Raw genomic sequence first — 27,395 nt, 5'->3', positions numbered from 1 at the left:
AGAAAGAAAAAAGGAGGGGAAGAAGGGAGAAAGAGAGGAAGGAAGGGAGGGAGGGAAGAACTATTGATCTTGCATACATGTGCTTGATGAATCTATTCTTCTTTAGAAAAACAAAATGGAAAGGACTCAGGCTTACAACTAGTCATCTCTTTTTCCAAACTCTTCAAAGGATGGCTAATAAGAAAGCATAGTTAGAAGAAATTCTAAACCCAAACTTCCTCTTAAACTAGGTATTTCTTTTCTAAAATCCCTGTAATCATTGAGTCTTCTTTTGAACCCTGCTCTTGGAGAGGAATTCATTATCTTTTGAGGCAACACATCCCATTTCTGGACACCTGTAGTGGTTAAAGGAGTTTATTCTCACATGTAAATAAAATCTGCCTCTTGAAATTCTTTGAGAAAAAACAGTACGTTCGGGTCCACAGTGTGTGTGAAGGAGGGGCGTGACACACAGTGCAGGTAACTGCTCTACTGCTTATCCAGGAAGGTGAACGCAGTGGCACAAAAGCAACTGGGCCGCCTGTGGCATACAAGCACTGTCTTCTTCCACCCTCCAATGCATGAATATGCAGAGAAGCTTGCCGCACTTCTTCCTGAGCCTCTTAAGGTACAATGTTCTTCCTACAGGAGCTGAATTTTATGGGGAGAAAAAAAGGTACGATACTCCCAGCTCAAAGGGACAGGAGTCTTATGATTCCAGGGGAGCTGCCCTAGGAAGCAGGAACATGGGCAGGGAATTTAGTCTGTGCATTGAACATCTGTAGTGGTGATCTGATAGCTACATCTGAAAGCAATCAGACAGAAGGGAATTTATGAATTGCTGGTGAAACAAGCCAGTGTTCCCTTGTGTCACCTCTGAGCCTCTGTCTCTCTTTGGTTGCTCTCCTCACCATATCTTCGCAGAAATCATTTCCCAGGAGCCATAGGCCTGCTGATGTTCTCATCTATGTCCTCAAGAGGTTTTTATCTCATTGCTCCTTAGCCTTTCTGCAAAGTTATTTGCATTTCTTTTACAAAGAGTGAAACCATTTTTAATAAATGCTATTTGGTTCATTTGGTCTAAAACACACTTAGATATTTTTTTCTACATGAGCTGTTTTTCTGCATCTGAAATGACTGATATTTTAAACTGAACTGAGACGTTAAAATGTTGGCCAAGATTTGCATTTAGGCATTAAATGAGTTAATACATATGAAGAACCTAGAACAGCACTTAGTCTCGAGTGTTAGCTATTATTATTTTACCATGTTGTCTACATTACCTAGAGTAGATGAAGAAACTTGGAAGAACTGCAACCTCAGTTTAGCCCCAGATGTTCATGGGGAAGCAGAAGCAGAGAGTCAGCAGAGTCACAAACACATGTCTTCCAGTCCCTGAGTCTGGAGGGCACAATTCGCTTTCCTTCTCCCCGTTCTTTCATCCAGGCTGAGCTGCATTTTTTGTTTACTTGTTTTTTCTCTTTTTTTTTTTTTTTTTTTTTTGAGACAGAATCTCATTCTGTCACCAGGCTGGAGTGCAATAGTGCAATCTCGGCTCACTGCAACTTCTGCCTGCCAGGTTCAAACGATTCTCCTGCCTCAGCCTCCCAAGTAGCTGGGATTACAGGTGCCCGCCACCACACCTGGCTAATTTTTGTATTTTTACTAGAGATGGGGTTTCACCGTGCTGGCCAGGCTGGTCTCAAACTCCTGACCTCAAGTGATCTGCCCACCTCAACCTCCCAGAATGCTGGGATTATAGGCCTGAGCCACCACACCCGGCTTGTTCACTTGTTTTTTCAACATTCACACACACAGCACAGTCAGGCTGGGACAACCCCTGGAGTTGCAGGGTCAGAGGTCCTGTCTTGTTCCAAGCCTTTAGAATCAGGTGAGTGGGTTAGGGTCAGGAGCCAAGAAACCCAATCTTTGAATCTATCAGCTACTCATTGCTGTGTGCCCCTCAGCAAGTCTCCTCTCTTGGCATTTTGCAGACCATCAAATAAAGCCTAATGAAAGCCCGGAATGTTCCACAGCAGAGACAATCTCTTAGCCATTTTTGTACGTCTAGCACTTAGCGGCTACTGGAGGAAGGGGCTATGGAATCCATACGGTGGTTAAATGGTGGAACTGCTGGGTAATCCGAGCTCATATGAAGGGAACTCTCCTTAATACTCAGGGGCTGGACATGTGCCCTTTAGCAATTTTAAATGAATGGGTAATAAGGAAATAAATTATGAGGCCACATGTCTTCCTTTCCTCTCTAGGTCATTTTCTTGGTGAACAGTGGCTCAGAAGCCAATGAGCTGGCCATGCTGATGGCCAGGGCACACTCAAACAACATAGACATCATTTCTTTCAGGTAATCACAACTTGGAATATTCAACTTTAGGAACACTGACTTACCCCCATTCTTAATGTGTATCTTTACATTAGCATGGAGTGGGAGAGAGGTTTTCTTGGGAATATTTTTCTAATTGTTAAGTTTTAAGGAAGGATTGGTCAATTGAATTTTATAACAGGATAACTGCATTCAAGTTAGCCTTATACAAGAGAGGTGGTCCCAACTGGTCACAAACAGCTTGAAGTCCTCATTATGTCATAGATCCTCCTGTGGAATTAAAGAGAAACCCACTTGACAGTTTTTTAACTTTGAAGATGTGGCAGGGACCGCACCGTATATCAAGCAGTAAAGGACTGTTCCCCGTCTTAGATCAAGGCTCTACCAAAAAATACTGGCCCGTTTTAATTTCTGCTTATGATAAGGAGCTGTCTGCTTATTTCATAGTGCTAGCTGCATGCTTTTTTCACCCTTTATTCTCCTTAAGTTCAGAGGATGCACATATAACCCTGTATATTTCTGCTTCTTCCAGTGACTTTTGAGCACTGATAACAGATTAATTAATAAACCCTTCATGGCTATATTAGCACTAAAAATAATAGAAAACTAAGCATTTTGCTCAAGTTACCTTCCTTGAGTAATTGTACACAGCACATTTAAACAGACTCATGAAAGTTAATGTAAATAGCCGGGCGCGGTGGCTCAAGCCTGTAATCCCAGCACTTTGGGAGGCCGAGACGGGCGGATCACGAGGTCAGGAGATCGAGACCATCCTGGCTAACATGGTGAAACCCCGTCTCTACTAAAAAATACAAAAAACTAGCCGGGCGAGGTGGCGGGCGCCTGTAGTCCCAGCTACTCGGGAGGCTGAGGCAGGAGAATGGCGTAAACCCAGGAGGCGGAGCTTGCAGTGAGCTGAGATCGGGCCACTGCACTCCAGCCTGGGCGGCAGAGCGAGACTCCGTCACAAAAAAAAAAAAAAAAAAAAAAAAAAAAAAAAGAAAGTTAATGTAAAAGATAGGAGTGACTTATGGTAAAAGTTGATGGAATAAAGAAACAGTGGTATTTTTAACCTGTCTGGTCATAATTTCTGTGTGAATTCAAAAGAAGGTTTTATTTAATCCTTATGATAGCACATTCAATACTGCACATTCCATATCAAATGAACATGCAGTTATTACAGGAATCAGGAATATGGTAATAAAGAATTGTGATTAATGTATTACCTAAATAACATTCCAGAATGTGTATGCCCAGGTAAGTATTAAGTAGTCACAGTACTACCAGGGTTCAACACACATTGTGTCTCCTTTTTCAAGATATATTAGGTCGGTGCAAAAGTGATTGAGATTTCTGCCATTAAAAGTAATGGCAAAAACCACAATTACTTTTGCACTGACCTAATACAACCATTCTTTTGAATAGTCTTAATAGTCCAAAATCCTTGTTTAAAGGTGATTTCGGTATGTGAAATTGTTAAAACTCATTTGAAGCTGACACTCATGATTAGGAGCATTTATACTAAACATAACTGTTTCAGGTTCAAAAGAAACAAAACCTATGTTTCTTAGATGGAGAATAAGGTAATTTATAAGGTGTGTAAGTCCCTAAAGATATTGAACAACAGGTATATCACAGGAAAAAATATTTGGCTTCCCAAGGCGACTACTTCGAAGACTGGTATTCATTGAACATATAATTTCTGGTATGTTGCTAAAAGATGAGTCTCATTACTATGGAGTAATAGAGTAGGGCAAGTCCTAAGATTGGAGGTCTTGGACAAATGTTCTCCAAAATTCCTTTCACAGTTTCAAATCTATGTTTTCTAACAACAGTTAGAAAAGACTATTAAGTACATTCACCTGACGTAGGCTTAGATGTGTTCTTAGAAATAAGAGGTGGATGTGAATTATATTCTATTTCATCTTCATGGCCTTCCTGGATTTTCTCTTTTGTCCTACTCAGTGGACCAGGAACTTGACTCAATCCTCCTGTGTTTCTTTTCTGCAGAGGAGCCTACCATGGAGGCAGTCCTTACACACTTGGTTTGACAAATGTAGGGACCTACAAGATGGAACTCCCTGGTGGGACAGGTTGCCAACCAGTGAGTTTGGAGATTTTTCTCTTGTTTCTTTAAAGACTGCTGGGTATGTGAAGTAGTTGATCAGGTTTTCCTGGTATAAGGATTAGAAACTAATATAAAGCCTGTCATTAATCAGGGGCTCAATTTGACCTAATTGAATTGGAGACCACTTGAGGACACCATTAGAAAAGCCTTCCGAGTCCCAGTAATAATTAATGACAGGGTTTTAAAATTTATTTTGCTTTTAAATAAAATCAAGTAAACTGCAAAGCTCTGAGAATCTTGAATGCACAAAATTTCTATGAAGTCATCACTGTAGTCACCTTCTGTTCCCACTTACTGTACCCAGCTTTTCAGCATCAGAATCAGATACCTAATTATTCTTATTCTTTCAGATGCCCTTACCCACTGCACCCTTGAGCAAGTTGTTTCCAGGCTAACATTGAAATCAGTTTCCTTGTTAGAGTGCCCACATAGCTGATTTCTGAGAAAAAATTATCTCTGCAAAGCAGATTATTCAGTTTTCATCTTAAGTGGGGGAAGAATGAGGGAGGAAAACTAAGAAGCCCTCTTGTCTTGATGACGGCCTAAACCTAAATGGGCTGTCTCGTGTTCATGTTTGGCCACACTCCTTCTTTTGTCATTTGCAGACAATGTGTCCAGATGTTTTTCGTGGTCCTTGGGGAGGAAGCCACTGTCGAGATTCTCCAGTGCAAACAATCAGGAAGTGCAGCTGTGCACCAGGTCCGACTGGGCAAGGGAGGGGCCAGTGGAGGGTTGGATGTTGAAAAGGACACAAATAAAGGCACACCTACCCCTGAAGGAACAATTGAATTTGAAAACATGGAAAAGGGAAAATCCGGAGGAAGCAAAACTGGAAAGTAACCAAGTTATTCCTCATTGAATCAACACTTATGTCTGCTATCACTTCACTCTAAGACCATCTGTCTGGCCATATAGGAAAAGCATCTCATGCTATCAGAGCCAAGCTTAAAAAAATGACTATCAGTTGGTACTTGATTCAAGGCATTCTATTAGCTCTATTATAATAGCAATAGCTCTGGTGTCAATTTTAAAATGAAACAAGCTGGACATGGTGGCATGCCTGTAGTCCCAGCTACTTGGGAGGCTGAGGTGGGAGGATTATTTGAGCCGAGGAAGTTGAGGCTGCTGTGATTCATGATTATGCCACTGCACTCTAGCCTGCATGAAAGAGCAAGCCCCGGCGGGGTGTGTAGCTCATGGCTATAATCCCAGCACTTTGGGAGGTCGAGGCGGGCAGATCACCTGAAGTCGGGAGTTTGAGACCAGCCTGGCCAACATGGTGAAACCCTGTCTCTACTAAAAATACAAAAATTAGCCAGGCGTGGTGGTGTGCACCTATAATCCCAGCTACTCAGGAGGCTGAGGTTCAAGAATCACTTGAACCTGGGAGGCAGAGGTTGCAGTGAGCTGAGATAACACCACTGCACTCCAGCCTAGGTGGCAAGGCAAGACTCCGTCAAAAAAAAAAAAAAAAAAAAAAAAAAAAAAACTCCAAGAAACCAAGATGGGTGGGATTATTTACCAATCCCAATGGATGGAGGGAAAATAATGCTTTTGGGAATCTCAAAACTCCAGTCAAAAAGTTCTCCAGGGACTGCCAGCCAAAATGAGAGCATCTGTCAAACAAAACACAAGGCTGCCCTTCCTTCAGGCTGCTGACAACCCTGGCAAAAATGTCAAAGGCTTTCTAACAAGGAGAACTTCCATTTATCAATCACATTTTTACTTGCATTCTTTACCTATACTTAACAGGAGGGCGAGGAGGCAGGAAACATCATCTGTTCCTTGCTAATCAACAAGCCCTGCCTCCGATTTGTCATCGCAACCTTTTGAATAGCTGCTCCTTAGTAGTTCTGAAGGAAATAACTAAAAGCTTCAGCCCAGTGATTTTTAATGGAATAGTATGAATCACTGGGTTGAGAGGAAAAATACAAAACAGAAGTCTTAAAAACCAGCTCTGAAAGGAAGAAAATTCACCGTCATCTTAAAATTCAGATGACATGATAGCAAAATGGAGGTAAAAGAATGAAAAAGTAAATACTGGAACAAGCCAAGATGTCACGCTCACGGAATTTAAAATCAGAAGGAAATGTAAAGCCATAAAGTTATAAATCAAACTCTTCACTTTAAACATGAGGAAAGCCAGATTCATAGAGAGGAGACTGGAGGGCTAAGATTTGACCCCAGGTCTTTTGACTCCAAAACCAGTGCTCCCAATTCCTATAGCCATCCTCATCCACACTGATGTGCCGTCAAGATAAACCCAAGCTGAAAAATCATTCCTTTCCTGCAGGCCAGGACTGAGGAGCTGCATGAAGTCAAGAGATGGATTCCACTCTCAGCTGTGGCATGGTTCGGCTATGAGTAAAAGCTTCACCTTTTGCTTCAGTTTTCCCATTTGTAAAACAGAGACAGCAATATCTGGTTGCTGCCAACACCATCGCAGCACTTCATGAGATAAGGCATAGAGAGTTTATGTAGAGAAAACCAGACCACAGCAATACCTGGTAAAGCCATATTTGAATATTGTATCTGTATGGCATCAAGAACTAAAATCAGTTTGATGCACCTCCCAGACCCTGGTCTGACTGCAAAACCACCAGCACAGAGCCTAGTAGACAGAAGCACTCAAGAGATGGCCATTCCTTCTTTTCCTGCTATATGTTCCTCCTTCCATATAGAAGAGAGACAAGCCTACTGTAAGGCCTACTATAGGACTACTTAAGCAAATTTGACAATACCAGAAGTCCATGGTCTCTCTAGTGGCATCTAGAGGCTAAATGATAGTGACAGGCGTGCATTTCTGCTCTGAACTATTGTCTTTGGCATATCTGAAGTCAGCTGTTTTCTTTTTTATTTATTTATTTATTTTTTGAGGCGAAGTCTCACCCTTGTCCCCCAGGCTGGAGTGCAGTGGCGCGATCTTGGCTGACTGCAACCTCCACCTCCTGGGTTCAAGCGACTCTCCTGCCTCAGCTTCCCAAATGGCCGGGATTACAGGTGCCTGCCACCATGCCCAGCTAATTTTTGTATTTTTATATTTTTAGTAGAGACCGGGTTTCACCATATTGGCCAGGCTGGTCTCAAACTCCTGACTTCAGGAGATCCGCCTGCCTTGGCCTCCCAAAGTGCTGGGATTACATGCGTGAGCCACCGTGTCCAGCCAGCTGTTTTCTTAACTCATATCTTCAAGAGACAAGACTACTTATGTAATCTTTGAACAGGATTGGAATACAAAAGAAGGACCCCAGCCTCCTCCACTGCCTTTAGGACCTGGGGAGGGTTTGGTCTTTGCTGTAAAACTGGAATATTCATATATGTTTACAAAAGCATCCAAACATGTACAGTTCTTTGACTATAGATGTCGCCTGTTCTCAATTCCTCTTAACCTATTGATAGGAATACCTTAAGAGGAATCGAGGCACCAACCGTGGTAGAGATTTTTCTCATCTCAGAAATATGTCATCTCTCCCAACAGAGGCAGGGGGCCATTTTGTGAGTCTAATCTAGATGTTTATGTGGTATATTTCTTTGTTCTACTCCATCTACCTCCCAGGGTTTTTTCTCCCCAGGGGTTCATTCCAGGCCTTGAGTTTCAGATGTAAACCATGATGAGATTCAATCCTCATTACCTACTGCCCCCACAATGTTCCAAACCTGGTACTGATCATGTCATTCTTCTTCTTTGGAAAGACAACTTTTGTTTTTCTTAAAAATTGTAGTTCTTTCTTGGCTTCTCACTCAGCTTAACTCTTTCTGTACCACCAGCTGGAATAAATTCTTCCTTCGCCATCCTGTTGCGGTATTCAACAGAACATCCTGTCTTCACCCCCTTGGGGTTTTCCTCCTGCCAAGCCTCTGCAGAAGTGGCCTAACCTGGGGTTACAGCAATGAGCCAATGCAGCTAGTGTGAAATAAAGTGAAAAGCTCATCACAGTCGATGACTCTCTCATCGCTGAGCATGTGGGCAGAGAGGGAAAAAGTGAAAGGTCTAGCATAGGTTCAAGCAAAACCTTTTGGTATGGTTCTGCCCAAATTTAAGCTCCAGTCTTTGATTTCTCCAGTTATAAATGGGCTTGTTACATTTCCAAATTATGTCTCTTGAACATAGTTCTGACCCATCTTTTAGGGTCATCTGAAGCTGTTTTCCTTTCCCAATAAAAACGGGAAATTTCTGTCTCTAGAGGCATAGATTTATTTGTCTACTATATTCTTCTCATCAAAACAACACAAGTGATGCCAAAAACATACTTTGAGGGCTTGATATACTTGTCATTACTTCCTTTCTCACACCCTCAACCTCCAACCTCCAGCTAACCAAAGATATCAGGTACCTCTGTCAATTAAACTTTTCCGAATATCACATGTAACCTAGAAATATGTTTGGGGCCAGCTAGTATTTTCTCACTTTTAATGAAGAGCTGAGGTATAAAATTCAGTTTTGATAGTGATTGCAGAAGGTTTCTATTCCTTCTGTCTAGCACCGTGGAGACAGCACTGCATCCATGCCTCTAGGCAAGCACTGGGATGGTAGGTGGTGACCCAGACTGCTTTCACTGTCACTTAGGTTGGGGCTTTCCATCCCATCCACATCTTTCTCTGCACTCCTTCTGTCATCTATGGATATAAGTTTAAGTTCAGAGACTGCATGGTGCTGTTTAGAACCAAATAACAGGTGTGGATAAAAATTCTGAAGGCTCAGTCATGTATGGATACAGCTGATCTGGGACCTTTGTTATTCCAGAATAGAAGAATTTCTCTCTCTCTCTCTCTCTCTCTCTCTCACCTTTCCTGCTTCCTTGGTGATTCCCACTTTCAATTTTGACACATAGATGTAGGCTTTTGGAGCTTGGGCAAGCCTGCTGGGCAATCTTCCCACTCTCCTCTCGTCCTCTCCCATCACAGGATTTCATGCCTGTGTGTCTGTGTGATGAGGCTTGCAGCTGGTGAAGCATAGCAGAAATGTTTCTAGTATCTTTAAGCAGGATGGAAAGTAGATATGGTTAGTACTAAGACAACTGAGCTGGATGGACAGCTGGTACTGGTAACATGATAGCCTGGCTTTTCTCCAGTGGAAAACAACTGAAAAATTCTGGATAAAATGAAACGTATTCCCTTCAAGGCATGGATACAAGAAAGCACAAATTCTCAGAAACACAAAGAGATCATTAGGGCAATGCAGGCAGCTTTGACCCTGAGAGCATTTGTTGAACCTGGTAACCTTGAGCTTCCATGCTGATGGCTCTGTGGAGTGCAGGGAAGAGATGACAAAGTCCAGGGCCCAGCCAAAGTAAGGGATCTTATAGGAAACCCTCCCCTGCCACATAGCCGGAGCCCCCAAGGGGCCACCTCTTCATCCATGGGTCAACTAGAAGTAAATACACCACCAATAACACGTTACCCATCACAGACCAAAGGGCCTGCAGGATTCTGGTGCTGAATGGAAGTGGAGGGACTGGGAGGAACCACCACCGGAAATTTCACCTGCAGGCTGGCTCTCCAAGGCTTTGCATTGTGAACGCTCATTTCCTCAAGCTTATAATTTAAAGGACTCTTAGACTCTAATGCCCTGCGTGCTTGGAAGCTGCAAATTCAAATAGGCTCTGGAGGGATCTACCTCATTCTGGGTCTCAAAGAATTCTCACAAACGAAATTCCAAGGAAAATAAACTGCCCCTTGTCAAAAATAAACATACAATACACAAAACTCTACAATCAAGAAAAAGATCTGCAAGGATTTCAAATAACAGAATTATTAGATAGACTATGACATGAATATGTTTAATACATTCAAAGAAAATCAAATATAAGCTTGGAAATATGTGAAATGGATAGGACATCATGAAGAATAAGAAAGCAAGTTTTGAAAACAAATATGTCTTCTAGTAATATAAAAGGGATTATTGAAATTTAAAACTCAGCAGGTGAGTTTAACAGCAGTAAGACGCAGCCAAAAGGAGAAGTAATGAATTACAGACAGATCACTTCAACAAGGGCACTTTACTGTTTTTCCCCATTAGAAAGACCTCTAAAAAAAAAAAAAAAAGAAAGAAAGGCCTTCAAGCAAAATTGCTCAATGTCTCACTCCAGCCATAATTTCTACTATTTGTTAATATTTTCTTCTTAATGCATTAAACATTTACTGAGCACCACCTACAGTGTACCAAACAGCTTGTTTGGCCACAGAGATTTTAGAAATGAACAAGGCATAGTCCCTGCCCACAAAAACCTCCTGATTAATGGGAGAAAGGCCTGTTAAAAACAAGCACAGGACCAAGTGCCAAGGGCTGCGATGGATGGAAGCCACCTGGCTCTCGAACATTTCTCTTTAAACTGAATTCTAATTGTTCTACAAACATATTTACTAACTCTAAAGACAAAGACACTTTGTAGCTTTAAAACCGTACATCAGATTAAATGGCAATGAAAGGAAATAGAGTTATTTTCAAATAAATTAAATCACTCTAATTCCATTTGAATTAGATCCACCCGTTTTAGAGGACGGGCATCCTTAGGTGAAACAGCTGTCTATACCAGCTCAATGACACTTTGGGACATTTTTTCCCCAGATGGAAAGAACTGAAGTGGTTTGTTTATGCCTTTATGGCTATCCTAATCTCCCTTCTTGAACCAAAGTACAAGTTGTTCAGAGAGAACGTTCTCCCTTCAGAAATGCATATCCTCACTCCCAATCCCTGATTGACCCACCCTGTCTGGTTTTTCTTTTTTTTCTTTCTTTTTTTTCCTGTTTTTCCCCATGCTTCTAGATATCAGGCTAACGTTTTCAAATGCTGTGTTTGTTTTACTTTGTTGTTTGTTTTTTGCAGACTGCTGCCAAGCTAAAGACCAGTATATTGAGCAGTTCAAAGATACGCTGAGCACATCTGTGGCCAAGTCAATTGCAGGATTTTTTGCAGAACCTATTCAAGTGGGTACATGAATCTAAGACATTAATGGAGCTGAATCTTCAATTATCAGAAAGTTTTAACTCGTACATTCTAAAGAATTCCAAATGAATTAAGTGCTTACTGTGTCCCTTTGTAAATTCGTTCTCTTGGTCTCCTTGAAAAAAAGAAGACACTGACTTTCAAATGATCTTTTAAAAACCCTCTCCTGCATTTCCACCAGACAGATGAAACTACTGAACTCCTAAAATTCTTAAGAAGAGGAAACCCTGGCCATTTTTAGCTGCTTAATAACATCCGCATTGTCCAAAGAACTCTTTCGTTAGTCTCACCAAATTTCTCTATTCTACTGTTTTCTAATCTCGGAAAATAATCAACATTTGCATCTTTTTTCCAGAAGTTATGGTGTAGAGTAATAACTCCTCTTTTCACCCATAGTGAAAACTGTTCTATAGACTGTTGTTAAAATTGCTAGTGTTACTATCATGATACTGATGATAATGATGATCTAACTTTTTTGTATACTTTGAAAGGCTGATGCTATTATTATAGGTCTTCTGGATCTGGTCCTTTGCAGGGTGTGAATGGAGTTGTCCAGTACCCAAAGGGGTTTCTAAAGGAAGCCTTTGAGCTGGTGCGAGCAAGGGGAGGTGTGTGCATTGCAGATGAAGTAAGTGGCATATAAGGGTGCCATTGAGTGCTGTGGGAACAGGAGATGCACAGACAGAAACCTACTAAACTTCCTCTGTGTTCCAGGCAAAGTCTCCAAAGTTTGTCTACAAATGAATGAAATTTTTGCTAGCGGGCTGGTTGATTTGTTAGTACATTCGCTGATCAGTTTAACAAGTGCAACAGAACTTAAAAATCCAAATTGATGTCTGTCAAATAAGTTGCTGACAGTCATATATGATGTTATTAGACCGTGACTCAACGTATTTTTTAAATTCCTTTCTAGGGATTGTTTCAGGGGCTGACAAACCACATAGGAAATTTAATCTCACAGCTACGTTTTTTGTTGTTTTTATTTGTTTGGTTGTTTTGAGACAAAGTCTCGCTCGGTGATCCAGGCTGGAGTACAGTGTACGATCTCGGCTCACTGCAACCTCCGCCTCCTGGGGTTCAAGGAATTCTCCTGCCTCAGCCTCCCAAGTAGCTGGGACCACAGCCATGTGCCACCAAGCCTGACTAATTTTTGTATTTTTAGTATAGATGGGGTTTCACCATGTTGGCCAGGCTGATCTTGAATTCCTGACCTCAAGTGATCCACCTCCCTTGGCCTCCCAAAAATCCTGGAATTACAGCATGAGCCACCATGCCAGGCCCAATAGCCAAGTTTTTAATCTTAATTTTTGCAAAAATAGTATTTACCAACCTGGCAGCATATACTTTCTGACAAAACTTGCCTGGAAATAATGTGGGGTTTTTTTGTTTGTTTTTGAGATGGAGTTTTTCAAAACAACGAGAGAGAGTTTCTCTTTTGTTGCCCAGGCTGGAGTGCAGTGGCATCCTCTGCCTCCCAGGGTTCAAGTGATTCTCCTGCTTCAGCCTCCCAAGTAGCTGGGATTACAGGCATCCACCACCACACCCAGCTGATTTTGTGTTTTTTAGTAGAAACTGGGGTTTCTCCATGCTGGTCAGTCTGGTCTCAAACTCCTGACCTCAGGTGATCTGCCCACCTTGGCCTCCTAAAGTGCTAGGATTACAGGCGTGAGCCACCGCTCCCGGCGGAAATAATGTTTTTAAAATAATATTAATAATCCAGCCTCTAAATTAGAAGAGTACCACCACTGCAGATACTGCATTTGAAAATAGTTCCCAGAAAATTGTAAAATAGATTTAATTAAAGCAGCATTGGTGGAATAAGCACACTACTCCCAAGGGCATTACTTTAATGGGAATAAAATTCATTGGCTATGTGAGCTCTAGTTGTGTGTTTTTAAAAGGGATTAATTTACTTAAATTACACTTCATATTAGAGTGTATCAAAGAAAGTAGTCCTCTGTCTACTTAGAATAGTTATGGAGATTAAAAGACCAGAGGATGACCACGAGGGCCACAGAAGCCCTGCTTTACTGCTGGGTGACTATCTTGATTGGACTAACAGGTGGTTAGACCAGCCAAGGACAAGTGGAGAACCTGTAAGTATGTTTCACACCTATTTCAGTCCAGCCATCATTGTTGGAATAGACTTCCTCAACTAAAAATTTCCTACAGCTAGGCTGGGCGCGGTGGCTCATACCTGTCATCCCAGGACTTTGGGAGGCTGAGGCAGGCGGATCACTTGAGGTCAGGAGTTCGAAACCAGCCCAGCCAACATGGTGAAACCCCAGAAATTTTGCAATTTCTGCCTGGTCAGCTGGGTCTCTGTTATGCCCAGGTGCATTGGATGTCCCTGGTGTACCACAGGCAACTGGGGCCAGCCTGCTCCTGCTGGGCCCATCCTCCCTTCTCCAATCTGCCCACAAACCGATGGAAGTCCTGGCTGGAGAAAGATAATCTGCTATTTTAAAAAGAAGAGTATATCCAGTCAGTTTGAAATTAGCTACATCATTAAAAAGGATAAACTTTGGCCTCCAAATCAGCACATAGTGAAGCTGTCACAGTCAGACTAATTAAAGAGATGGTAGGCTGAATTCAAAGGAAATATGAATTTCAGAATTTTCTGTCTTATGGTTTTATGACTTTCAAACAATGTAATTGAAAACTGTCTAACACAGGTATCCTTAAGAAGGATTATTCCGAGGACTAGGTAAAAATAAGGGTAGCTGGAACTTTCTGAGTACCTACTGTGTGTCAGGCACTGTTCATAACACTTTGCATGTGTTAACTCAGTTCATACCTATCAACAGTTCTATAGTTCTATATGCCCCATTGCTATTATTCCTATGTATTAGTCCTTTCTCATGCTGCTGATAAAGAAATACCTGAGACTGGATAATTTAAAAAGAAAAAGAGGTTTAAAGGACAGAGTTCCATGTGGTTGGGGAGGCCTAACCATCATGGCAGAATGCGAAAGGCACATCTTACATGGCAGCAGACAAGAGACAATGAGAGCCAAGCAAAAGGGGTTTCCCCTTATAAAAACATCAGATCTTGGGAGACTTATTCACTACCATGAGAACAGTATGGGGAAACCGCCCCCATGATTCAGTTATCTCCCACCAGGTCCCTCCCACAACACATGGGAATTATGGGAGCTACAATGCATGATGAGATTTGTGTGGGGACACAGCCAAACCATATCATCCCATTTTAAATATAAGTGAATTTAGGTCCAAGGTGGTTAAACAACCTGTCAAGCTTATGCCGTTAGTAGGAATAGGTCCAAGACTCAAATTCAGGCTCCCAAAACCACATGACTAGCCACTGTATCAAGCTGCCCCTCCAAAATGATAGAGCGTGGTGTAGAAAGGGCAAATCATGGCAGAAAGGGAAGGAACACAGGATAGAAAAACCTGAGTGCGGAGGGCCAGTTCTGTCGAGGAGCAGTCTTACACAAGTCATCTTAATTAATAATCAGTGGCATTCTTTTCTTTAAAATGTGGAATCTGGATTAAAGGTAGAAAACTGGCAGCCTCTGGGCCCATATTGGCATAGACTGATTCTGAATTTGAAACTGACTGCAGGGCATACCCACCCATAGTCCCCACCCCACTTGCTGTCATGACCCAGCCTGCTCCTCTCCCTAACATATGCTCCTCATCTCCAAAGACAGTTGAGTTTATGGACGTTAGAATGATCCATCTCTGTGCTACTGTAAGAGTCTATGAAACTGATACTAAACATGGTTTATTGTTCTACATAATTCCACGCATTTGTAACCGAGTCCAAAGCTTGTACCACTTGCTGCAAAACAGTCAATAAGTCAAGCAATAAGGTGCTGGGGCAAGGAAGAACACTTTATTTCGGGGAGCAAGCAAACCGAGAAGACAGCAAACTCATGTCCTAAAGAACCACCTTGGCCGAGACAGGCAGATCACGAGGTCAGGAGATTGAGACCATCCTGGCTAACACGGTGAAACCCCGTCTCTACTAAAAATACAAAAAACTAGCCGGGCAAGGTGGCGGGCGCCTGTAGTCCCAGCTACTCGGGAGGCTGAGGCAGGAGAATGGAGTGAACCTGGGAGGCAGAGCTTGCAGTGAGTCGACATAGCGCCACTGCACTCTAGCCTGGGCAACAGAGCGAGACTCCATTTCAAAAAAAAAAAGAACCACCTTAAGCAAATGTGGGTTCCTTTTATGTTAAGGGAAAGGGGAAGAGGGAGGGGGTTGAGGTCAAAAGGTGACTGGTGACCACAGACATTTGAGCCACAGCAAGGGTAAACTTTCGTCCTTGGTCAGGTTACAATACTGTTACAAATTTTTAATGTAACGTTGTTACTTGTGTGTACACCCTTCTTATCTCCTCGGGGATTCTTTTTAAAGCATCCTTGCCCTAGTTAAACTATAAACTAAATTCCTCCCATAGTTAGCTTAGCTTAGCCTATAAGCAGAGATAAACAAAAGCAGTTAACCTAAAAGACATCATCACAGTGGGAGAATGAGAGCAAGCTGGTTAGGAGCAAAATGGAGTATGTCATGCTAGGCTTCCTTTTCACTGTTACACATTGTCCAAGCAATCTGATTTTCCACCATTTATGCCATTTATGTATGGTATTTAGATAGAGTGAAAAAGACAGGCAGGAAGACAAAATGGATGGATTTTCCATGAGCTCCTCCTACATTATCCCATTTGGAAAAATCAATCAGTTGCCCAGAGGCTAATTAGTAGGAAGGAGGCCACCCAGGATTCCAGCCCAGGTCTGTCTGACTCCCAGGTTAAGCTCTTCTCCTATATTGGTCACTGTCATCTAATTCTAACCCCCAGAATCTGCCCTTGCTGCAGCAGCCTAGAGAAAGTAGGAAAATGAGAAGTGAATCTGAAAAGGACACTCACTCTTTTTTTTTTTTTTTTTTTTTTTTGAGACGGAGTCTCGCTCTGTCACCCAGGCTTGGAGTGCAGTGGCTGGATCTCAGCTCACTGCAAGCTCCGCCTCCCGGGTTTATGCCATTCTCCTGCCTCAGCCTCCCGAGTAGCTGGGACTACAGGCGCCTGCCACCTCGCCCGGCTAGTTTTTTGTATTTTTTTAAGTAGAGACGGGGTTTCACCGTGTTAGCCAGGATGGTCTCGATCTCCTGACCTCGTGATCCACCCGTCTCGGCCTCCCAAAGTGCTGGGATTACAGGCTTGAGCCACCGCGCTTGGCTTTTTTTTTTTTTTTTTTTTTTTTTTTTTTTTTTTTTTTTGAGATGGAGTCTCACTCTGTCACCCAGGCTGGAGGGCAGTGGCGTGATCTCAGTTCACTGCAACCTCTACCTCCCAGGTTCAAGCGATTCTCCTGCCTCAACCTTCCGAGTAGCTGGGACTACAGGCACCCACCACCATGCCCAGATAATTTTTGTATTTTTAGTAGAAACGAGGTTTCATCATGTTGGCCAGGGAGGTCTCGAACTCCTGACCTCAGGTGATCCACCCACCTCGGCCTCCCAAAGTGCTGAGATTACAGGCGTGAACCAACGCGCCCAGCCTGGAAGCTCACTCTTTTAAGTGCATTTTAGACTGAGCGTCAAGTACCCACATCCCTAACCCCTGTTTTGCATTGTGTGTATGTGTGGAGAGAGACAGAGAGACAGACAAGGAGACTGAGAGCCAGAGAGAAATCAAGGAGACTTCACCAGAAAGGCTCTGGCAGAAATGTGTGTGGAGATATTTGTGTGACTTCATTTAATCAGGCACTTCTGCCACCCTGTCATTCATCCCACAAGCACTTACGAAGTGTCTACTTTGTATCAGGCACTGTGCTAGGTGTTGCGGATAGAGAATGGAGTAAGACACAGTCCCTGCCATGGGACACGCCCACTGGTGATAACAGTCCTCTATGAAAGTCGCTGATGGCAGCATGCCCAGAGTACCTTGAGAGGGAGCCTAACTAAGGCTCAGGAGAACCTTCAGAAACCAAGTGATGGCGAAGTTTGTTTTTTAGTTTGTTTGTTTCTTTTGGGGTTTTTGGGTTTTTTTTTTTTTTCAAGATGGAATCTTGCTCTGTCGCCCAGGCTGGGGTGCGGTGGCGTGATCTCGGCTCACTGCAAGCTCCGCCTCCCCAGTTCATGCCATTCTCCTGCCTCAGCCTCCCGAGTTGCTGGGACTACAGGTACCCGCCACCACGCCCGGCTAATTTTTCAAATTTTTTTTGGTAGAGACGGGGTTTCACTGTGTTAGCCAAGATGGTCTCGATCTCCTGACATTGTGATCCCCCTGCCTCAGCCTCCCAAAGTGCTGGGATTACAGGCCTGAGCCACTGCGCCTGGCCAGCAAAGTTTTTGAAGCACAGAAGAAGTCAGTGAGATGAAGCAGCAGGAAGAGGGTCTTCTAGGAAGAGGGTCTTCTAGAAAGATCGAACAACATGCACAAAAAAACTAAGGTCAATTTTTAGTCCGAACCACAATTTCTAGATTAAAGGAGTTCAACCCTGAGTTAACTGCCTCGGCTGGGTTCTCCTCACGATACAGTTCCCAGGAAGGGGAAGGCATCCCTGGAAGAAGATGACCAGTTTAACTGGGCTGGAGCAAGTGCCCCAGCTCCACTTGACTGACAGTAACTCCCTCTTCATCTATCCTGGGGCAGACTCAGCTTCTCTACTTTTCTACCCTTTCTTACACAGAGGAAATGCTCATCAAAAATTGTTAATCATAATGATCCCTTTCATATTATTTGTATGACCCTCATTGAGCCTGTGACTTACTGTTTTATTTCTACTTGATGGATGAGTTAGCAGAGGTTCCAAGGACTTAAGAAACATACCCAGAATTGCACAAAGCTAGGAAATTACTCTTGATGTCTAATATCAGGCACAGATTAAGCGCTTTGTCCATGATACTACAGGATGCTGATGACAATGGCTGATGATGGCCATAATGAGGAGGAGGAAAAGAAAGAGATCAGAGAAGAAAACAGCATTTCTTTCTTTCTTTTTTTTTTTTTTTTATTTTTATTTTTTGTGAGACAGAGTCTCACTCTGTTGCCCAGGCTGGAGTGCAGTGGCACAATCTCGGCTCGCTGTAGCCTCCACCCTCTGAGTTCAAGCGATTCTCCTGCCTCAGCCTCCTGAGTAGCTGGGATTACAGGCACCTGCCACCGTACCTGGTTAATATTTTGTGTTTTTAGAAGAGACGGGGTTTCACCATCTTGGCCAAGCTTGAACTCCTGACCTCATGATCCACCCACCTCGGCCTCCCAAAGTGCTGGGATTACAGGCATGAGCCACTACACCCAGTCAAAAACAGCATGTCTTGAAGGGTTTCCAATTGTTTTGAACTTGTTTTCCCAGGTGCAGACAGGATTTGGAAGGTTGGGCTCTCACTTCTGGGGCTTCCAAACCCACGACGTCCTGCCTGACATTGTCACCATGGCTAAAGGGATTGGGAATGGCTTTCCCATGGCAGCAGTCGTAACCACTCCAGGTAGGACCCGCAGGCAGTTTGTGTTTGCTTCTGGGCCTCGTACATTGGGCTATGGTATTAAACACGTGTGTTGGAACTTGTATAGATTGGAGACAATCATGGAAACTGCACGATGCATTTCCCAAGCAAATGAAAGAGAGAAACAGTCTGTCTGCCTGACTGTGAAACAGATGGAAGAAAGACAGCCCGTTGTTTTTTTGTTTGTTTGTTTGTTTGTTTTTTGTTTGAGACAGAGTCTTGCTCTGTCACCCAGGCTCGAGTGCAGTGGCACAATCTTGGCTCACTGCAACCTCTGCCTCCCCAGGTGCAAGCAATTCTCCTGCCTCAGCCTCCTGAGTAGCTGGGATTACAGGTGTGTACCATCAAGCCCAGCTAATTTTTGTATTTTTAGTAGAAACGGGGTTTCACCGTGTTGGCCAGGCTGGTCTTGAACTCCTGACCTCAGGTGATCCACCTGCCTTGGCCTCCCAAAGTGCTGGGATTATAGGCGTGAGCCATCGCACCCCCATCGGAAACCAGCCCATTCTGATCTTCCTGTAAGGAAGACTAATTCTCCCATGCCTACCATGAAACGGAGGGTTCCACCACACTTTAGAGGTGTATGGAAGACGGACGGAGAGGGGATGGAAAGAGGAGAGGGGTGGGAGAAGGTTCTGGTGTCTCTTCCTCTTCTTATAAGAAAACCAGTTCCTTGGGCTTAGATAGGGCACCACCCTGATGACCTTATTCAACCTAATTACCTACTTAAACTCACTATCTCCAAATACAGTCTCATTCAGGGTTAAGGCTTCAACCATACGCATTCGAGGTAATACAATTCAGTCCCTAACATCTACTATCAGTTGAATGAAGAATGAATTGGATAGGATGCCGTTTACAACTCGAAGTAACTGTAGTCCAAATGGCGCCATGAGAGATTGTGGACAGTAATGTGTCCCTCTTTCCACACCTTCTATTTTTTCCCTCTAGAGATTGCCAAATCTTTGGCCAAACGCCTGCAGCACTTCAACACCTTTGGAGGGAACCCCATGGCCTGTGCCATTGGATCTGCTGTGCTTGAGGTTGGTGCCAGTGGCCACATTAGCCACATTTCACAAATGACTCTTTTAAAACCACACATGCATTGGCAGAACTCTATCATGCTGAATTATTAAAGGGGAGAGTTAATTCGTAGTTTATCCATTAAAGTTAGATTTCCGTTTATTATTCTGCCTTCTCCCTTTTTAAAGATCTACTTTGGGCGCTTGAAGTGTTGGATAAGAAATAATATATAATAAACCTCACATACATGGGAAATACAAGAATTTTCATAGCCAGCTGAAATTTCTTTGTTATCTGGGTAGTGATTTACAGATGTTAACTGCTATCCTTGTAATTAGTTTCATGTTGGCCTTCTCTTGTACATTTTTTTCTTCCTTCCTTTTGTTGTACTATTATAAATTGGATGACTAAGGAGACACTGAGTTCTACATTATTACAACAAGGTAATTCAGCTGTTCAACCCTACACCATTGATTTAGCCTGGGATCGCATCTGTTTAAAAAAAGATTTTTTTTTATGTTCTTGCAAACATGCCTAATATCATGTGCTTAAAGAACTATAACAAATTTCTGGAAGAATGTCTAAGAAGTAAATGACAGTGTTTTTTTGTGGGGAGGAAAACTAGGTGGCTGGGGGCCAGGGGCCAGCAAGAGTCACTCTGCTGTATATACTTTTATGCTTGCTGATATTTATATATATATACACACATATATATTTATATATGTATATATATTTATTTATTTCAATAGCTTTTGGGCTACAAGTGGGTTTGGTTACATGGATGAATTGTATAGTGGCAAAGTCTGCGACTTTAGTGCACTGTCACCCAAGTAGTGTACATTGTACCCAATATGGAATTTTTCATCCCTCATCCCCCTCCCACCTTCCCCCCTTCTGGGTCTCCAATGTCAATTGTGTATCCATAGCTTAGCTCCCACCTATAAATGAGAACACTTATTAGTTGCTCCAAAAGACATTATTTTCTTTTTTATGGCTGAGTAGTATTCCATGGAGGGTGTGTGTGTGTGTGTGTGTGTGTGTGTGTGTGTGTGTGTGTATACACCGCATTTTCTTTATCCACTCATCAATTGATGGGCTCTTAGGTTAGTTCCATATCTTTGCAATTGTGAGTTGTACTACAATAAACATACATGTGCAGGTGTCTTTTTGCTATAATGACTTTTCTTCCTTTGAGAAAATACCCAGAAGTGGGATGGCTGGACCAAAGGGTAGACCTACTTTTAGTTCTTTAAGAAATCTCCATACTGTTTTCCACTGAGGTTGTACTAATTTACAGTCCCACCAGCAGTTACACTCACTGATTTTTTACCATGAACTTGATTTACCTATTCCAAAAAAAATGAAATTTAAAAGTATTTTTAAACAAAAATAAATAAGTAAATGCTGCCCTTGCTAATTAAATAGTTATTTTCGAAAACAATTAAATCATGAGATGAGAAAGTATGGGTAAAAATGTGTCATTTATTTCACTTTGTAGACATTGCCAAATTTTTTGTTTGTTTGTTTGTTTGTTTTGTTTTGAGAAAGAGTCTTCCTCTGTCACCCAGACTGGAGTGCAGGGATACAACCATGGCTCACTGCAACCTCCGTCTCCTGGGTTCAAGAGATTCTCATGCCTCAGTCTCCTGAGTAGCTGGGATTACAGGCATGCACCACCATGCCCACCTAATTTTTCTATTTTTGGTAGAGATGGGGTTTCACCATGTTGGCCAGCTAGTCTCAAACTCCTAACCTCAAGTGATCCACCCACCTCGGCCTCCCAAAGTGCTGGTATTACAAACATGAGCTGACATTGCCAACTTCTTTTAAAAAGTGCTTTGTTACCTCAACCAATTTAGAAGGTAGAGAAGGTTTAGGTGAACAAATAGGTCTTTAAAAATAACAAGGTTTGCCTGGAGTCATGCAATTATTGTCAGCTAAATAAAAATACAGTATTTTTCATGTGTCTTGTCAAGAACCCCAGGTGTTTGCTGTAAGTAGAACTGAGATAAAAATCATTTTATATCTTCTGGTGCCCTGGCTCTGGGCTCAGCCAAAGAGGCCAGAGACCCAGACCAGGTTGCTTGGGCTATGAGAGCCCATGTCTGGCTGAGGACTGCTGAGCAAAGGTCACCATCTTCCAGTAGGGAAAGCACCTGTGATTTCTTTCCTCAGAGCATTCATCTTATTCCTGACTATATCCCAGTTCTCAGCAAAACCTGACAATAACAAGCCTTGGGATTTCAGAATCTACATTTTCAACTGCATTGAGACACACCTTTTATTCTATTCTAAATTATTTTTTGTTTGTTTTTTTGAGGCAAAGTGTCATTCTGTCGCCCAGGCTGGAGTGCAGTGGCGCGATCTTGGCTCACTGCAACCTCTACCTCCCAGGTTCAAGCGATTCTTCTGCCTCAGCCTCCCGAGTAACTGAGATTACAGGAGCCCACCCCTGAGCCCAGCTAATTTTTGTATTTTTTTTTTTTTTTTAAGTAGAGATGGGGTTTCACCCTATTGGTCAGGCTGGTCTCGAACTCCTGACCTTGTGATCCGCCCACCTTGGCCTCCCAAAGTACTGGGATTACAGGTGTGATCTGGCCTATTCTTTCCTAAATTCTTAGCCACCTCTTTCCTAAATTCTTAGCCACCTCTGAAGGTGAGGGAGTTGGGGGCAGAAGCGTATCCCCTCCCCTAAGACTTTTCTTCTCTCCTTACAACAAATCTTTTTGTGGTCCCTGCGGTCACACTAGACTTGTTCTGGATTCTGTTTGGTTAGGTTACAAGAGGGCCATGTCCGATGACTTCTCCATGATTCTCAGTCAATCTTAAAACTTCTGCCATGTGAGATCATTTGGGGCTTTCTCTCAACAGGTGATTAAAGAAGAAAATCTACAGGAAAACAGTCAAGAAGTTGGGACCTACATGTTACTAAAATTTGCTAAGCTGCGGGATGAGTTTGAAATTGTTGGAGACGTTCGAGGCAAAGGCCTCATGATAGGCATAGAAATGGTGCAGGATAAGGTAGGTGCTGATCTGCTCCTCTCTCTGTAGCTGCTTGGGCCAGCGCGAGATATAGGAGGAAACATTAACTAAACTTCGTTTACTCTCAGGGAGAGAGCACACACAAACAGCAAGCTTTCAGCAAAGCCCTTTAGAGATTAGTAGAGAGTGTTGAGCATGAACAAAATGTTGGCAGATCACCAAGAATTCTAGAGGGATGAGGGAGAGCATTTGGGAAAAGAAACCAACATTATCCTTGCCATCCTAGGCAAAGAGCATAGGCAATGACTGAATACTTAGAAATACGGGAAAGGGAGGAAATTATTTGGGGAGAAACAGAAGGAAGTAAGAAAGAAGGGCCAGGAAAAGGTTATGGTGAAGGTTTGGGGTGAGGAATTTAAATATATATTAGGGGTTGTTTTTGCTGTTGTTGAGACAGAGTCACACTCTGTCACCCAGGCTGGAGTGCAGTGGTGCAATCTTGGCTCACTGCAACCTCCACCTTCTAGGTTCAAGCTATTCTCGATCCTCAGCCTCCCAGGTAGCTGGGATTACAGGCACGCACTACCATGCCTGGCTAATTTTTGTATTTTTAGTAGAGATGGGATTTTGCCATGTTTCCCAGGCTGGTCTCAAACTCCTGACCTCAAGTGATCTGCCCATCGTGGCCTCTTGAAGTACTGGGATTACAGGCGTGAGCCACCGTGCCTGGCCTACGTTGAGTTTTTTGTTTGTTTGCATGCTTACTTACTTGTGAATGGATTTCAACCTCCCAAGTAACCAGGGAGGAATGTTGCCCGCTGAGACATCTAACTCATCACAACAACAATTGAACTTAGCATCTTCCCTCAAACCAGATATTTCTCCCAAGATCACTGTTTGTTTCTCACCCTCCACCATTCTCCCAATTACTCAGCCTCCATACCACAAAATCATCTGACTCCTCCTCTTCCCTTGTTTCTAACATCAAGACCCATTGATCCCTTCTCTGCTATCTCTCTCAAATCTTTCCCTTTGTTTCTACTGCAGCCCCTATAGTAAATGCCCATAGGAAATTGTACCTTTCCTCCATAAAATCAAAGCCTGAGAAGAGCAGGAGCATCTTGGGAGAAGGGAGGAGTAGCCAGACTAACCTCATGTCCACAGGGATCCAGCTTTCCCTAGCAATTTCTAGCTCTTTGGTCTTACCACCATTCTACTTTAGAAGGATTGATGCTCAATTTTTTACTCTTTAGACCAGACATGGGTATAAGTCTCTTCAAGTCATACCACATGTCAGAGCCAGTGCAAAGCTGGGATGTTTAAATAAGATTTGAAAGCCAAGGGAAGACACCAGGAAAGTAAACAAAGGGTAATATGAAACTAAGGTCCCCAGCTCACGGGTCATTTTATTTATTTATTTGTTTTGACCCCAACTTGCTTTCTACAATGGAGAAATTCTCACAAGCCATAACGTATTTAAGTGTGTGGACAAGTACAAGAGATGTTGCAAGGTTCAGAAGAGTTCACCATAATCTCCACCCAAGGGGTTCCCTCAAAGCTGTCTATACCCCTCAAAGTGTAGACTCGAGAGAGGAAAGCCCAATGAGAGAGGAGGAGTTCTTCCTTTTTCTCTGTTCCAAACCCAACCTCTGTGTGCTTAAAGTCGCATGAACAGAGATGTTCATCACAACTTTGTCTTAGTAAAACACCAGAATCCTCCTCCCAGATGACCATTCATACAAAACAAGCTAGCTTATGGCATCTCCCCACTATAATGGCATAGACATATATATGACATGGAAATATGTGCAAGCTATATTGTGGAAACAATAAAACAGGTTTTTCTTAGTCCATTTGTGTTGCTATAAAGGAATATCTGCGGCTGGGTAATTTCTAAAGAAAAGAGGTGGCCGGGCGCGGTGGCTCAAGCCTATAATCCCAGCACTTTGGGAGGCCGAGACGGGCGGATCATGAGGTCAGGAGATCGAGACCGTCCTGGCTAACACGGTGAAACCCCGTCTCTACTAAAAATACAAAAACTAGCCGGGCGAGGTGGCGGGCGCCTATAGTCCCAGCTACTAGGGAGGCTGAGGCAGGAGAATGGCGTAAACCCAGAAGACAGAGCTTGCAGTGAGCTGAGATCCGGCCACTGCACTCCAGTCCGGGCGACAGAGCCAGACTCCGCCTCAAAAAAAAAAAAAAAAAAAAAGAAAAGAGGTTTATTTGGCTCATGTTTCTGCAGACTGTACAGGAAGCATGACACTAGCATCTACATCTGATGAGGGTCTCAGACTGCTTCTGTTCATGGTGGAAGGGGAAGAGTGGCTGGCATATGCAGAGATCACATATTGAGAGAGAGAAGGGGAAAGCAAGAAGGAAGGGGTGGGTAGGTGCCAGGCTTTTTCCAACAACCAGCTCTAGAAGGAACTAATGGAATGAGAACTCATTATGGAGAGGACAGCACAAGACATTCATGAAGGATCTGCCCTCACCACTCAAGCACTTCTTTTTAGGACCCACCTCCAACACTGGGGATCAAACTTCCATTTGAGGTTTGGAGGGTCAAATATTCAAACTAGAGCAAGGTTATAAAGTAGTATCTATAGAAGGGGCTCTTTTTCTCTTCGCTGAACCATTTGTTAATGTAAGCATGAGCTCTAAGGGCAGACCACCTGGATTTAAATCCCAGGTCCTACATCCCCTAATTCTATCCCAGGTCCTACATCCCCTAATTCTACTCACTGTCCCCTCAATGCCATTCACTCTCCAAATCCAAATGCCACTCAAACTTTTCCTCAACCATGGAACATGGTATTTTCCCCTCTATATCTACATATGGAAATCCTAGTCTTTTTCAAGATCAAGCTCTCCATCACATCTCCTTAAAGCTTGTCTTTGCTTCTGCTCTATCCAAGAGATCCACCCTTCAGAGAATTCCTCTGGTACTCACTGTCTAAGGAACTGCTTTGAAAAGATCTTTCCCACTATATTAGTCCATTCAGGCTGCTATAGCAAAGTTCTATAGATTGGATGTCTTATAAACAACAGAAATGTATTCCTCATGGTTCTGGAGACTGGAAAGTCCAAGAACAAGGGGCAGGTTGACCTGGTGTCTGACGAGGGCCCACTTTCTGGTTCATAGATGGTGCCTTCTTGCTGTGCCCTCACATGGTAAATGAGGCAAAAGAGCTTTCCGGGGCCTCTTTTATGAGAGTACTGATCTCATTCATGAGGGTTCCACTCTTGTAACCTAATCACCTGTCAAATGTCCCACCTCCAAATATTATGCCTTCACTTTGGATATTAGGTTTCAATGTATGAATTTTGAGGGACACAGACATTCACTCTGTGTCACCTAATCTGTATTTGTTAACTCACTTTTTATGTATAAATACCTTATTTTCCTAAATAAGTTTACACTTTTGAGGCCAGGAAACATATAGATGGTGAGTGCTTTGTGTTTGTCGATTAATTTCAGGCCCCTGCAACACATCATACCACATTCACATAGTTGTAACACCCAAGAACTTTGCTATAATGCTGTGCAGCATCACCCAGATAGGTATTCTCATATTCTGTTGGTAAGGAGGTACAGCCCTTTGGACAGCAATTTGTCTGTCGCTCTCCAAATTTTAAATGCCTATACATTTTGACCTGGTGATATGGTTTGAATATGTGTCACCTCCAGATCTCAGATTGGAATGTAATCCCCAGTGTTGGAGGTGGAGCCAGTGGGAGGTGTTTGGGTCATGGGGGCAGATCCCTCATCAGTGGCTTGGCGATGAGTGACTTCATGTAAGATCTGGTTGTTTAAAAATGTGTGACACCTCCCCACTCCCTCTCTTGCTCCTGCTGTCACCACATGACCCACCTGCTCACCCTTTGCCTTCTACCATGCTTGTAAGGTTCCTGAGGCCCTCACTAGAAGCGGGTGCTGGAGCCATGCTTGTACAGTCTATAGAACTGTGAGCCAATTAAACCTCTTTTCTTTATGAATTACCCAGTCTCAGGTATTCCTTTGCAGCAACACAAGAATGGGCTAACATACCTGGCAATTTCTAGAAGTGTGTCTCAAATACTTTCAAAAGTGTCTAAAAATATGTATGAATAGGAATATTTGCAGCATTGTTTATAACCATGAAAAAATGGAAACAACCTAAATGCTCAACATTAGGAGACTGAACAACTTACTGCAATGAAATACTAGGTAACCTTTAAGAAGACTAGGTCCAAATATACTGACATGGAAAGATATCTAGGATATACTATATATTATTAAAAGAAAATTGCCAAACATTATAAAATGACTTATTTTTTTAAACATGCATATAGATGTATTTGCATGCATAGAAAAAGTATCTGGTTCGCACCAAATTGTCAATAGGAGGTGTCCCTTGGAATAGGATAGCAAGTGGAGGAATGTTCTGGTTTTACTTTATGCACTTCCAGAACATTTGAATTTTTTTCAAATATTAAGTTTATAATTCTTTAAATATAGATTCACCAAAAAAGATAAACAT

The 27,395-nt window shown here is 42.8% G+C and overlaps 1 protein-coding gene across 4 annotated transcripts in view; it reads left to right on the top strand.

Moving 5' to 3' along the window:
* Positions 1 to 27,395, top strand: part of AGXT2 (alanine--glyoxylate aminotransferase 2) — a 45,727-nt gene that overhangs the window by 10,220 nt on the left and 8,112 nt on the right. For 3 of the 4 annotated variants that reach the window (XM_010384089.2, XM_030927638.1, XM_030927637.1), the window contains 9 exons: positions 484 to 607; positions 2,247 to 2,341; positions 4,331 to 4,424; positions 5,054 to 5,147; positions 11,275 to 11,375; positions 11,930 to 12,022; positions 18,720 to 18,852; positions 19,822 to 19,913; positions 22,765 to 22,914. In XM_010384089.2, coding sequence (XP_010382391.1) covers positions 484 to 607; positions 2,247 to 2,341; positions 4,331 to 4,424; positions 5,054 to 5,147; positions 11,275 to 11,375; positions 11,930 to 12,022; positions 18,720 to 18,852; positions 19,822 to 19,913; positions 22,765 to 22,914 — 976 coding nt within the window. The remainder of the gene's footprint in view (positions 1 to 483; positions 608 to 2,246; positions 2,342 to 4,330; positions 4,425 to 5,053; positions 5,148 to 11,274; positions 11,376 to 11,929; positions 12,023 to 18,719; positions 18,853 to 19,821; positions 19,914 to 22,764; positions 22,915 to 27,395) is intronic. The other variant, XM_010384090.1, reaches the window with a different exon arrangement.

Source organism: Rhinopithecus roxellana, chromosome 3 (genome assembly GCF_007565055.1).
Source record: "Rhinopithecus roxellana isolate Shanxi Qingling chromosome 3, ASM756505v1, whole genome shotgun sequence".
Taxonomy (NCBI): Eukaryota; Metazoa; Chordata; class Mammalia; order Primates; family Cercopithecidae; genus Rhinopithecus; species Rhinopithecus roxellana.
Note: the sequence above shows the minus strand (reverse complement) of the source record. Positions and strands in the feature narration are given on the sequence as shown.